Genomic DNA, 14,772 nt, shown 5'->3' on the forward strand with positions numbered 1-14,772 from the left:
TCTGACCATAGTTTAACCTTTTATCTGTCTGTCTGACTGTCTGTATTCTATTAATCAGTTTATTTACCAACAGACGTTGTTTTTTTGTTTTACTGATATTCGTTTGATTTAATGTTTACTTATCTAGAGGAAATTCGTCACATCATGTGGTGGTTTGCATTGGTTTGTTCGAGCACGTGCACAGCCCAAAATGTAGGTGTGTTCGCCTTCATACTGCCGCGCACACTGACAATGACATCAAAGTACCGCGAGAGCGATTCGAAAGCATGAGAAACATTCTTCTCTTGAATCGCTCTCGCGGCATTGTGATGTCATACTGGGATGTCTGCGCAACCCCGCGTAAAGTCGGATACGCCTACATTTCAGCGGTCGCAGACAAGAAGCGCGTGCTAAGTTGAGATGTCGTACATCAAGGTAAAAAATATTTTATGACAGTCTCTAAATAATTAAATAGTTATGTTTTTAAGAAATTGTTTGTAAAGAAATACTATGTACGTCTATGGAATTACACATAAATTGTCAAGTGCTTTCAAAAAGTGTCGTTCGCGTAATACAGCTAAAGTAATGCAAAAATGATTGATTGATATCGATGCAGTAAAACGTTATTTGACGATAGACTTTGTGTAAAGCATAAATGCAGTTCCGAATTGTATCGTTAGTATAATTTTTAATCTTGGTTGTAATCAAAGTACAATGCTTTCTGTGGTAACTTACCATCGTTGCAGAAAGAGCGCACGAGGTCACTACCTTTTTTATGTGTTCTGTAACTTGAAGATATTCGTAATATAAATCTTTGGTGGTAACATCATTTGCTTGTTTTTGTGTTTGTCTGTATATAAATTCATTTTTTGTAAACCTCCTCAGTGTGTTGACCACCTCCAGATGGCAGACATGTGCTCAGTGCATGAACGTTTACCAAGACTTCATGGTTAGATTGGATTTATAAGCCGTGGAGTCAAATGGAGAGGTAAGGATTTAATTTGAATCTATCAGAGGTGGTCAAGAGGTTACTCAAGTAAACATTCAAGTAACTAAAGAAATAATTACTCAAGTAGAAGTAAAAGTCATGATTTTAAAAAGTAAGTATGCAATGAAAAGAATACTCAAGGAGCACTACCCTGCCAACATTGATTTGTGGGTCCCATCTGGGCAGCATGGGTTACATATGGGCATGGACTTCACATGGGCAATATATGCCCTATGCCCTGTGGGCCCCATATAGGTTTGCCCATGTGGGATAATAATGTGGGGCCCTCATGGCACCTATGTGGGCAAAACATAGGTTACTCTTGAAAACACATACTATGATGGTCTGAGGACATAGACAGCGTACACTTACGTGAAATACAAAAATTCTCATGTTGTAAATCTCATGTCACCTGTGTGTTGTGACAAGCACTTATATCTAAACATACAGAACAATATACAGCTAATCAGACATCAATCATCGATGGATTTTCTTCATTATGTGCTTCAAGTGTATACAGTATTTTTGAAGGTTGCACGCGTTTAACCTGATAAGGAACACTGTGCCGTACACGGCACACCCCCTCCCTTGCACGTGAGGCTGCATTACGTCATTGTAACTTTGAAGCATTAAATCTTTAAAATATACGGTCATGCGGCACATCGTTGTAAAGCTTAGACTTTTGGGATTCCATTAAGCCCACACAGAAAGCATAATATGATTTTTAGCAGTCATAAAACTGTAATCTAGTTGTTAGTTACCTGAACCGGGCGGCGCCGATTTAGGATATTTACTTACCTTCAAAATCTTTCCTTTATCCGCTTCGGTGAAATTGTCCAAAACAAATTGTTCATAAATCCCCAAAAGTCCAAGGAAATGGAATATCCAAGCCTTTTAATCCAAAACGATTTGTTCATCTCACAATCTTGACGTTTCTGACCGAATTACGATATAAATAGTGTATACAATAAGTTCACTAACAGACATTCGTTCGAATCTCACTTTTCATTCATGATTTATAATGAATATATTCGGATGTCATGTTTATTGTGCAACGTCTGAGGAACAAATGCGCCCCCTTGTGGAATTTCAGCCGTTCCATAAGAGGCTACCTGTGTCTGGCGATGAACAGGTCACATATAATGGTGGGAAAATAGTACACATGTGAAGTTTTGCATTTAGTAAATAGATATAGTAGATTCATATCAAACTCAACACCACGCCTCTTTATGTTTTGTGTGTTTCTTGATAAAAGTAAAAAATCGCATTAGACGATTCGGTTTATGAAACAAACTGAACAATTCATTCAAAATGATTCGCGAACCAATTCAAAATGTTTTCTTTGTAAAGAATTGACCCAAAAGACTTTTGCAATACTTTGTTAGGCATCGACTCAAATTAGTCATTAAAGGTCCCGTTCTTTCTGTGCTTTTGAAGCTTTGATTGTGTTTATAGTGCACAATATAACATGTGTTCATGTTTGACGTGTAAAAAAACGTGGTATTTTTTAAAATAACAATTTTTAAATAAAATACACATAATGAATTAAAATACAGTAACGAAGGAACGCCGCACAGGGTAACAAAGTAAAAGTAAAGATTTTTGTGTTGAAGGTACGTTTGTTGTCGCATGCATTATGCACAGCGACAAAACATGCAAAATATGTAAATGTATTTTACATTTTGAAACCATTTGAATTTATGTATAGACTCCTAGGTGTTTCTGTAAACACGAAAGTGTTTTCAATTTGATTACAAATTTCATTAGATTAATAATTAATTGAAAATAATTGGATATATTATAATTGCATATTCGGAAAGAACCTCAATATTCCTACTTTTGTTTATTAATGTCTTTGCTTACTAGCAACACCTTTGTAGTTTTTACTTATAAAAATTGTCTACAAATACACTTTTTGTGAAGCATTCTTTTTCCGGCTGTCACTTTAACACTTAGGCACTGCATGCATAGACTGTAAAAATATTAAAGTGTCTACAGAAAATGCCACTGACATCTTGTTCTGATGATGTAATTTGGAACAAGAGTCTGCTCAGTAGTGATGGTAAAGTGGTGTGATGGTATCAAGATCCCGCCCATATCACAGACACACAAATCATATCATCACATCCCTTTTTAATAGCATCTTATTAACTAACTAAAAACCAAACTTATTAAAATGAACACTTAACTACATTAGTGTGTTAAAGGAATAGTCTACTCATTTTCAATATTAAAATATGTTATTACCTTAACTTGGCGCAGTAACACCCTACCTCTCCCATTATGAGAGGGAGAAGGGGAGCGGATTTTTCAGGCAAGTTGAAGTACTCCCAAAAGTGCTGTTCTCCATACAATATAGTTCCTCTTTTAAATCCGCTTAGAAAAGCGCTACGTTTTATTTTGTACCACCAAACTTGCTCGTATAACTACTCGTCTTAAATAGGAAAAACGTTGATGTGTTTGGTCACTTCTAACTTTATCTCTGAGTGGTACCATTGAATGAATGGGGCTAAGCTAAATGCTATCGAAGTGTCGCAGCGCGCCCCAGCGCTTACCTGCATGCACTAAGATGATAGAGGGATGTATCAACTCTTCTTAGTTAAGGTAATAACATATTTTAATATTGAAAATGAGTAGACTATTCCTTAAATACATAAATAAAACAATAGCAAAATGTTATTTGAAATTAGTTTTTCAAGCGTTTAATTTGATTTCCCATCCGTTTACATTAGAGGGCAGGGCTACCTACCGTCACTTTTTAAGATGTGCGTGAAATGCCTGGTGCATGCTTCATAAATGTTAAGACTTTTGTCTTGTTTATTTTAGGTCAAAAGAAGAATCAAAGTTTCTTGCACCATGTGCATTGTGGCCAGTGGAGCTTAAGGTGACACACATTGACTGCAATCCCAATGACACACTGGTTCACTTTCAGGGTCAATATTTGACCATCTGTGAATTAGACTACAACATTTTACAAGTTGAAATTCAAAATGCAGTGAAGACCAAAGTTTCAGTTCAGATTGGAGAGCTTTGCTTGGTAGAAGATTCGCAATCTGATCGCTGGTACAGAGGAAGAGTCCAAAACAAAGAAAATGATTTGTTTGACGTGTTTTTGCTGGATCACGGAGATGTTCTCACTGTCGGACCCGAACAATTGTCCATGCTATCTGACACACTCCTGATGCTCCCACCAAAGATCGTCTGTGGTTTCTTTGCCAACATACTGCCGGTCCAGAAACGATGGAACAGTTTGACAGAGAATTATTTCTCATCCTTGATAGGCAGCCAGATCAACGGGTACATCCATGCTCGTCTGCCATACCAAGTCCTCATTCTCGAGGTTCCTGACATTAAAAGCGACTTGTTGAAACTGAAACTGGCCAGACATGTCGACACCAGTACGTTTCTGTTACTGGTTGAGTTGCTAATTGAGGTTCCAATTCAACAAAGCAATGAGTCGGTCCCAGATCTCTTGATTGAAAAGCAAACAGGCCAGGAATACTGTCTTAAGTCTTCAAACCTACCGGGCTTTGAAGAGATTCTTTCTCTTAATGGCCCAAAGCTGAAAGTTGGCCAAAAAGCAGAAGTGATTTTAACAGCAGCTGTAAACCCTGGTCTGTTTTACTGTCGTTTAACATCCATGGAAAGGGACGCGCAAGAAATGGCCCAGAAATTAGCACATGCATGCGAGTCGTGCAGTGGTAGCTTAAGCAACAAGGCCCTTGAAAACCTAGGGTTGCTCTGTGCGGTGAAAGGGAAGGATGAGAAATGGCATAGAGGGGTTGTACAGTGCCTACCTGTAAACTCCCATGTCAGAGTCTTGTTTGTTGACAGTGGATATTGTGAGTCAGTAAAGGTTGAAAACATCCTTCAGTTGACGTCCGAATTCCACTCCACACCAATCATGGCTGTACCGTGTTCGCTTTCATGCCTGGTGGGGCAAGATGATGGCATTGAAAAACAGCAGCTAGCGACTCTCAAGCATGCATTGCTGGGAGGAACTTTCAAGGTTTCAATAGACAGCTTTTGCAAAGATCAGAACTTTTACTTGGTCACTTTGAGCACAACTGAGAATTCGTCAAAGGCACCAGTAGTTCAAACGGACAAAATTAAAGCACAAGTCAGTGAGAGTAAAAAGTTGTACGCTGCAGAGACAAAAAAGGTCCAGACATCTGATTCTGCTTCAAATCAAGCAATACAAAGCGGTGCTTTGTTCGAAGGCTACGTAGTGCACGTCCAGAATCCAAAACATTTCTGGATTAGGACCAAAGAACAAAACTCTAAGTTTGAGGAGATGATGAAAGAAATTACTGATTACTTCAGCAAAGTACAGTTGAATGAGGAGATCTTTGAAGACCCAGTTCCTGGTGCTCTTTGCTGTGCCATGTATGAAATGGACATGAGTTATTACAGGGCTCTTGTGGTAGACACTTTGGAAAATGGTGCTGAAGTTTTTTTCATTGACTTCGGAAACACTGAAAAAGTGCCAAGCATGTTAATTAAGAAACTTCCCAAGAAGTTTGCTGTTCAACAGGAATATGCAGTGCACTGTGCTCTAGCGCATGTCTCTCCGATTGAGGATACCTGGACGACCGCAGCGTCTGATTTCTTTAGGCAAGTCACATCAAATAAAACCCTGCTGGTTCGTGTCATTCACAGGAAAAATGGTAAATCCATTGTTGACCTGTTTGAGCAAGGAGAGGAAAATGGAAAGAGTATTGCAGACATCTTAACAGCATCAAATATGGCGGAGTATTGGAAATATAACCCAGCATCAGTGTCTGTTGACATGAAGAAGCAACCTGAAGTCAAGGGAAAGGCTTCAAATAAGAAAAAAAATGTAAAGCACCCTTATTTGGGGAGCCTACGCTGCAACACATATTCAAGAATAAAACAAGAATGTGCAAAAGAGACAGACGTCGAGAGACAAACTCCCAATGAAACGACAAAATCAAAGGTCATTGCCATAGAGACTTTCAAAACAATCCATTTGAAACCTGGATGTCAAGTAAATGTTGTTTGTTCAAACGTAAATTCTCCATCAGATTTTTGGTGCCAAAACAAGAGCACAAAAGGGGATTTGGATAAAATGATGGGGGAGATGCAGACGTTTTACCAAACATGCACGGTTGTGTACGAGCCCCCGGCAGTATGTTGTGCTGTAAAATCTCCACGTGATGACAGATGGCACAGAGCATGCGTGTTAAGAAAAGACAACGAGGACATGTACGTGATTCTGGTTGATTCTGGCGTAGTCCTGAAGGAAAGGATGCCAAACATTCGAGCTCTTGCACCACAGTTCTTTGAACTTCAGGAACAAGCATTCAGATGCAGCTTAAACCTGACTGAACCTGCTGCAGGAGCTGCATGGAGCGTAGAAGCATGTAAGTTCTTCAGGGATTTTATGTCGGATGATTCAAGCGAAATAATATGCCAAATCAATTCTCATCTTTATGAGCAAGGTATAGGTGTTATCAATGTGGTCAACATACATAATCAGTTTCAGCAGGCCACATCATACCTTGTGGAAAAAGGCGTCGCTGTGGAAATACAAACTGTGAAGCAGCTCAATTCATCCATGTATCCTCGCTCTTTTGTGTACTCTTCCTTCAATGTGAGCTCTGGAAGCGAAGAACAGGTGTACGTTACTCATGTCTGCAGTCCGTGGGAAATCTATTTTCAGCTAAACAGAAATACAGAGATCATTGATAAGCTGATGGAGAGAGTTGCTGAAGAAAGTCAGCTGTTGTCTACCACGTCTGAGGACTGCAGTGGTAATGTTTGTTTGGCACGATATTTTTGCGATGGCCAGTGGTACAGAGCTATGACACAACCTATCCAGTCCCATAAGCACCTGAGCGTGTTCTTCGTCGATTATGGCGATAAACAAATTGCTGAAAAAATTAACGTTATGCCCATTCCCAGAAGAGCATCTGAGTTGCTGATGACACCCATGCTGGCTTTGAGATGCAGCCTTTTTGATATTCCTGAGGGTGAACACTTGCCGGAAGTCAATGCGTGGCTTGAGACGGCCTTTCTCAACAAATCTGTTAAGGCCAAGTTCGTGACAAGAGACAATAGTGGACATTTCGTTTGTGATTTTTATGATGGTAATAATGTGCACATCAATGAAAAAGTCAGAGCGCTCATTGCAACTTACAGTATGAAAGAATGTGATCTGTCTGCAAGTGATCCTGCATTTGATCCTCAGAAAGAAGCAGCGAACGTTGGGGATTCGAGCAAAGGAGTCAATACCAAAGAAAGCAGATGTAAGAAGGTCAATCTGGGTGGCAAACAAACTTCAAAACCAACTAAAACTCCAAAAACAGAACACAAAGCAACAAATAAAGCAACAGTACAGGCAGAACGACGTAAAGCTTCTCCAAAAGTGGTACCTGTTCATCCAAACCTGCCGAAGCTTGCCGATCTTCCTGATACTAAAATTAAACCAGGTTCTAGAGGTGTGGGCTTCATCTCTCATTGCAAATCTGATAGTTCCTTCTTCATCCAGATGGAAGACGATGAACCAAGCATCCTTCAAATGTGCGAGGAACTAAACAGTACTGTCTTCAAAGATAACATGAAACGTTTGACGTCAGAAGTGAAAGTAGGAGATCTCATTGTCGCCGAGTATAAAGAAGACATGGCTTTGTACAGAGCTGTCGTCACTAAAGTGTTAGTCTCTGACCAACTACAGGTTGAATTTGTTGACTATGGTAATACTGCAACCGTTGACAGGAACAATGTTCATTTGCTAACCTCTGCGGTTTTGTCTCAGCCCAGATTGAGCATACTTTGCATTCTTGCAAAACCTCATTCTTCAAACGATGTGGCGTTTATCAAAGAAGCGGTCGGTGAGACTTTAATGGTCGAGTATACTCAAAAGCTTGGAAATTCATGGAAAGTGAACATTCAGGTTCACAAGGGTGGCCACACGCATAATGAGGATCAAAAAAAAGAGGAAGTGTCGCCATTAAAAGTTTACGACAAATGTCCGACAGTGTCCCAAGATAAAACCAAAAAGTATGACAGTAATGTTCACATACTCAAGACTAACACTGGGACCTCAGTCCAACAAAGAAACAAATCAGTCACCCAAGAAAACAAACTTGAATTCAAAACCAATCGGATCTTTGCAACGCAGCCACATATTAAGGCAGCCACTTCTGACAAGTCAAAATGGTTTTCAAGGAGACAATTCAAAAGAAAAACACAGGTTGTTCCAAAACCAGAGCCTTTGGTCGTTTCAAAGCAAAAATCTGTCCCAAGCACTTCAGCAACAAAATGTGCAAGAATGTTGCAGAGAAGTTCTAGTAATCCAAATGTTAAGTCTTCTGGTAGGTCACCAGTGAGTGCCAAGATTTCTCAACAAGATGTAAAAGAAAGCAAACACATGAAAAATGTTACGTTGCCTGCTGTTGATGGCCAGCTTCCCTTACCAAATACTTCTCCAAAAAGCAGTATGGATCATGCAGACCAGAAACGGACTCTAAGTCACGCACCTGTCCAAATGAACATCGACTATAAAGGATTTGCATCCGCAGTCACCACCCCGGCTGAGTTTTACATTGTTCTTGAAGATGATCTTTTAATCCTAGAAACCGTGTCAGCCATTCTTGAGAACCTTCCAGAAGTGTTGATGCCATTACCTGAAGGTCATTTCATTCCTGGTGCGAGCTGTTTGGTGAAATTGGGAGAGTTGCAAAAATGGCGCAGAGCAGAACTAGTTCAGTGTGATTTTACATCTGCGCTTATCAACTTGATTGACCATGGGCAATATGCAGTCTTATCAAAGCAGGATATTAGCAAGCTTAAACAACTTCCCGAGGATCTTGCTCGATTACCCAAAGTCACCTACCACTGTATGCTAAGGGGAGTCCAACCTAATGGTCAGGACTGGTCTGATGAGGCCATCATCTTCTTCCAAAACTGTATGTGTCATAGGAACCTTCAGATACGCTTCAGACAGTGTGTGTCTGATACTCAGTGGGAGGTGGACATTACCACTGGAAACCAAAATCTTGCTAAGCTGTTGGTAGATGCAGGCCATGCCATGTATATTGATAATATGCTTGGAATCAGATTTCAGCAAGAGATTGAGATGACAGAGCAACCATGTGAAGAAGAATGTCACCCGAGGGAGAACCTTTTGAGGATAAATGCATCAAATGAATCAACATTTGATCACAAATCCTATCAAGATTCTGATGGGGATCAAAATAGCAGATATGATGAGCCTGGAACTGTGGAAGCAAATCTGAACCCACCAGCTGGTGGTACCAAACCATGTAAGTAATATTTTATGTTATTTAATTAAATTAAATTTTTGTATTACACAGACTATCATACAATATCATCATTTGTTTTTTTTTTTAAATAACTATGGCTTACAGTCAGATACTGCCTTATACATATGATCCAAACTACTTCAGGACGTGTCTATCTGGTATTTAATCCTAGTTTGTTTTCCGCTATTTTAATAAAAAATGTGACGTAAATCTTGATGTGTTTTTTTCTGCATTTGCCTGTTTAAAGCAACACTATGTAGTTTCCATGTAAAAATGACTTACAGCTCCCCCATGTGTTTGAAAAGCGCAACAGTGCCTGGTATCAGACACTCTTCTGCAGGCAGGGGGAGGGGCGGGGCTGTGTTTCCTACCCTCCACCGCCACTTTCAGAGTGTGCTTGTAGCAGCTAGGAGGCTGCTCGGGTTGCAGCAACAGTACAATTTGTCCAATTAAAAGAGACATTATTTAAGGGTAAAAAAACTACATAGTGTTGCTTTAAAAGGTGTAAATTGACGTAAGTGCAGCACAGTGCCTACTGAGGCAGAAAATGTTTGCTGTTTTTCGTGTTGCTTACATTACATTACGTAAGATTTTGATTTTCCTACGCCTGTGGTTGCAACACCTAAAGCGGTCTTTTAAATTTGGGACCGCTCCATCAGTTGTAAACAAGTGGCAAACTGAGCCTTGTTTGTAAAGAAATCTTCTCCGAAATGCAGCCAGGGAACAAACATAAGCCCATTCGCAATTACGTTGCTGTCCGGGAAAAACGAACTGCATCCACTGTTGTCTTAAGACAGGGAAAGCTTAATAAGGTTTTCTTCCTAAATCCAAAAACACACTTTTATCGAACCATCTTTATAAAACAAAGTTGTTGCGTGCTTTGCAGTGACTTCTACTTGCCGGAGCAATACTAATACTCGCTGTCACTTGACATGCAGGGCAGGCGTGCTTTTTTGGGGGTAAAGGCCCATAAAAGCAATATGGGATTAATAGATACCCTTGTTCGAAAAAAAACTTTAGAAACTTGTAGGAAAAAGGAGGCGTAAGTTTGGCCCAGAAATACTTTGTCACAAGCTCAACTGCTTTTTTGACACTTTGCTCATGTTTAGCATGAGGGTTAGAACTCTTAAGCTGTGGTAATAAGTCAGAATGCATGAAATAGCATTAACCCCCCCTTTGATAATAATATAATACAGCCTAGAAATGTGACATCAGGAAGCTGCAGTCCTTAGATTGAGAAACAGCCCATGACTCATTTATCATAAAACAATTGCTTGTCTCCACCTACTGGATAAGCAATGCAACTGACAGAAAGAGCCTATGAACAGTTTTTTTGGAGAATGGATAATTTTTAAGTAAACAGAATTAATAAAAGATTACACGACTAATACTAAAGTAGCCCAACACTTCAAATATTGACAAAGCTTTAAGTTGTTAAAAAATTGAATTCGGAATAAATGTACTATGCAATCATTTTAACCCTTAAAGGTATAGTCTACTCATTTTCAATATTAAAATATGTTATTACCTTAACTAAGAACTGTTGAATCATCCCTCTATCATCTGTTTGTGTGCACGTAAGCGCTGGAGCGCGCTGCGACGCTACGATAGCATTTAGCTTAGCCCCATTCATTCAATGCTGCCATTTAGAGATAAAGTTAGAAGTGACCAAACACATCAACGTTTTTCCTATTTAAGACGAGTAGTTATACGAGCAAGTTTGGTGGTACAAAATAAAACGTAGCGCTTTTCTAAGCGGATTTAAAAGAGGAACTATATTGTATGGCGTAATAGCACTTTTGGGAGTACTTCGACTCGCCTGAAAAGTCCGCTCCCCTTCTCACTCTCATAATGGGAGAGGGAGGGTGTTACTGCGCCAAGTCGAAGTACTCCCAAAAGTGCTATTACGCCATAAAATATAGTTACTCTTTTAAATCCGCTTAGAAAAGCGCTATGTTTTATTTTGTACCACCAAACTTGCTCGTATAACTACTCGTCTTAAATAGGAAAAACGTTGATGTGTTTGGTCACTTCTAACTTTATCTCTAAATGGTACCATTGAATGAATGGGGCTAAGCTAAATGCTATCGTAGCGTCGCAGCGCGCTCCAGCGCTTACGTGCACACACACAGATGATAGAGGGATGATTCAACAGTTCTTAGTTAAGGTTATAACATATTTTAATATTGAAAATGAGTAGACTATTCCTTTAACCATTTCCATGCAATGGCATTTCATTTAGTAGTCAAACACTAATTTATGTAATATAAGTTATTTATAATTATATTCAAATTTTTTTTTTTTAGGTTCACTGATGTGAGAAGGCTTGTAACTTGTGAGTATGGATAAAATGACTGCAGCACTGTAGAGTCCAGAACAGTTATAGTCTTTATATATAATCTTTATAGATTCATTAAATTGTCCTGTTGTTTTCTTTCTTTTTAGAAAGAAAGTTGCCAAGTCCAGTTCTAATTTGGGAGTCATTTTTGTTTATAATCAAGTATTTTATATTAGTTGATTTATTTGTTTTCAGACTTTCCAGTTTGGATGTTGTAAAAGCAGCACTGTGTTCTATAAAAATAGTCTGTCTTGTTTTATAGATTATGTTTGTTTTTTATTTGTTCCCTTGGTATGCAAGTAACGAACGTGTTGTTGAAATACTATTGATCTTTGCATTATACTATTCTTACTATGAATCAGACTACAAACCTACAAGGCTTTTGGCAAATCTTTTCTATAAACCGACAAATAAACATTCAAATATTGTACATGTATGATGAATTGTACTATCAGTTCATTGATGGTTATGATGCCTTTAAGATCAGCAAAGTTCAGTCAGCAGCAAAGCTTTACTTTGTAATTTTATTTTGAAATATTAATTATTTTAGTTTGACTTGTTGTAAAATATGTTCAGTACTGTAAGAACACACAATAAAAAATATAACGAGCTGACTGTGGAAAAGTTGTTGTCAGAAGTGGGATTCGAACCCATGCCTCCAGAGGAGACTGCGACTTGAACGGCCATCCTGACATACAGTAATAACGCACAGTATTTTTATTTTTTTTACATATTATAGATCTGTACCGAAGAACCATTTTCAGATATTGTTTAAAAATATTAGAAAATAATTGGTAGTGCAGTAAGGTTATACAGTACAATAAGCACCTACAGTAAGGGTTTTATGGGCTTATGGCGGAACGGACAGTTTAAACCACTCAAATATATTATATATGTATAATCTAAACAACGTAAAGTATTATGAAAATAAAAAAAATATATTTATTAATTTATTTTTTAAAATATTTTTATTATTTTAAACGTTTTGTGCTCGCGTGATGACGTAACTGCCCCGCCCATCTTCTGGACGAACGCACCACGTGATCAGTACCACGCGCCTCTCGTCATGTGACCGCAAGTGGTTCCTGCTACACGGCGATGATTAGTAATCAGCCAGGACTGCTGTATCATGTCAAACCGTGCGCATTAATTTATTTATTAATGTAAAACATGGGTCATTTACGTATTTGTGTTTCGGCATTCCTTCGTCAAATCTGTACTACTGTAATATTTGCGTTCATACTGCTTCAGTATTTCCCTTCATCAGCGGGCTCGGTTGACAATCCATGGTACCAGGATCTGTGCAGGTGAGGGCTAATAAACAAACAAACTGCTTGTGTTATTCATTTCTGATGTATAGCATACGAACACTTGTGTTAGGCCACATATGTTTGTGTTTATATATGATCTAGATCGTGCATTAATGTTTTGTTGACATTTTGAGAGCTAGTTATGGCATTTTAGCATTAGCCTGGGTGTTTTAATGCATCTCAACCTGAGAAGAGTTTATGCTTGTTTTTAAGGTAGGCAGATATCTTATAGCTGGATGTATAGGGAGCTTTTGGGTCATAAACAATCATAAGACTGCCATGAGAGATCATGCAAAAGTTAAAGTGTGTGTGTGTGTTTGCTTTAAAGTTACAAATGGGAGGCCATTGACCAGGACAGCAATGTGAGATACACACTGAAGCTTTGTGAATCCTCACCAAACACGGGTTGTGGAAAAGACAGTGCTGTTTGTGCTCAAAACCTTCAAAATGGACAGAACCAGTCAGTAGGTAAGTGCAATGCATCAGTGTCAGGGTTGCATGATGCACATCCAAAAGCATTTACAGGCTATACTGTAACTATAGGATGCATTTGACTATTTTGTCTTTTTTGTGACCATACCAAGTGTGAGTTTTTATCTGAATGTTATGGCATTGATTAATGATGAAAGAGTGTCTACATGAATAATTATGGGTGGAAAATCAGGGTCAAATTGCACACCATAAGTGAAGTGAAAACCGAAAGACTTCAATTGTATTGCGTTTAAGGAACAAATGCATTGCGACGTGCAAAATATTTCATATTGTAATGTTAAAGTAAATGATTAGAATGCTTAGTTTTCATGGTACTACAGTATTTTGTACTGCCTTTACATTTGATCAAATGCTGTTTTCTATAATACTAATGTACGTCACCCTTTTAAACATTAGTACTTAGTAATTGTTTATTTGTATTATGCATACAAATGTTTTGATGCATATGATTTCCTTTTTCTTTTCCTCTAATGAGATTCATCCTTATAAACGTTAGGTCTTGTGGTTTTTACCATTTCTTGTCATATCAGTCTAGTGTACAGTATGTTATTCTCTCTTTTGGATGAAGAAGGAAGTATTGACTTGTATTTGATCTAGAACTTCACAAGGAAGTTAACAGTTCTTCCTTTCTGTCTTCACAATTGTTAATGACCTTGCAACACAGGCAATGATATTTCATGGTTGTTTAAATTTGCACAGCACCTTTAAACACACAAAACACTGGATTGTTTGGTCTTAAAAAAAAAAACATGTCAGCTGACCTCCGTATGACAATGACCCATCAACTATTCTGACCAATAACAACTCTTTGTGTGATTATATTATCTCAAGATTTACATTTACAATGAGGTTTGGGAGGCTGTTGCATCACATGCCGTGATGTAATCACGTGACCGTATAAAATGTCAAAAAACAGCACAGACCATATTGGTTTTCCTTATTGGACATGTATTGAGTCATGTGTCATATGTGATTGCAAAAGCAAAAGTAGTTTATTTTGTAGAAGTCATGTGAAATGCCTATTTATAACTGTGTGTCATGCTGTGCAGACATGTGTTTAAACAGTTGATTGTAGTTGAACCTGCGTCGCAGCCTCACGTCTTGGTTGGTTTGTAACTGTGCTTGACATTTAGACGCGTGATTCACAGTAACACATCTTGAGTCACATTCTTCTCGTTCTTCACTTCATTTTAGGTTATCTATGTACACTCTTTGGACAAAAGTTATGATACGCCCACTTATAAACAGGTTTAACTACTTTAGTTATTTCAGTGAGCACAAATCCTAATCCTACAGGATATAATGAAATGACCCAGTCAGAAACAAAGTACTCAGAAACATCTTTTTTAGAAGAGGCATCTTAATACCTTTGACTAT

The 14,772-nt window shown here is 38.4% G+C and overlaps 2 protein-coding genes across 2 annotated transcripts in view; both read left to right on the top strand.

The window, feature by feature from the left end:
• Positions 1-959: 959 nt before the first annotated feature.
• tdrd15 (tudor domain containing 15) lies at positions 960-12,096 on the top strand. The gene is made up of 4 exons (XM_065256668.1): positions 960-967; positions 3,794-9,255; positions 11,562-11,590; positions 11,701-12,096. The coding sequence occupies exons 1-3, from the start codon at positions 960-962 to the stop codon at positions 11,573-11,575; spliced, it is 5,484 nt and encodes a 1,827-aa protein (XP_065112740.1). The 3' UTR covers positions 11,576-11,590; positions 11,701-12,096.
• Positions 12,097-12,659: 563 nt separating this feature from the next.
• Positions 12,660-14,772, top strand: part of igf2r (insulin-like growth factor 2 receptor) — a 43,753-nt gene continuing 41,640 nt past the window's right edge. Inside the window, exons 1-2 of the mRNA XM_065256261.1 lie at positions 12,660-12,900; positions 13,232-13,371. Of these exons, the coding sequence (XP_065112333.1) occupies positions 12,764-12,900; positions 13,232-13,371 (277 nt within the window). The 5' untranslated portion in view covers positions 12,660-12,763. The remainder of the gene's footprint in view (positions 12,901-13,231; positions 13,372-14,772) is intronic.

The sequence above is a fragment of the Paramisgurnus dabryanus genome, chromosome 12, assembly GCF_030506205.2.
Source record: "Paramisgurnus dabryanus chromosome 12, PD_genome_1.1, whole genome shotgun sequence".
Classification (NCBI taxonomy): Eukaryota; Metazoa; Chordata; class Actinopteri; order Cypriniformes; family Cobitidae; genus Paramisgurnus; species Paramisgurnus dabryanus.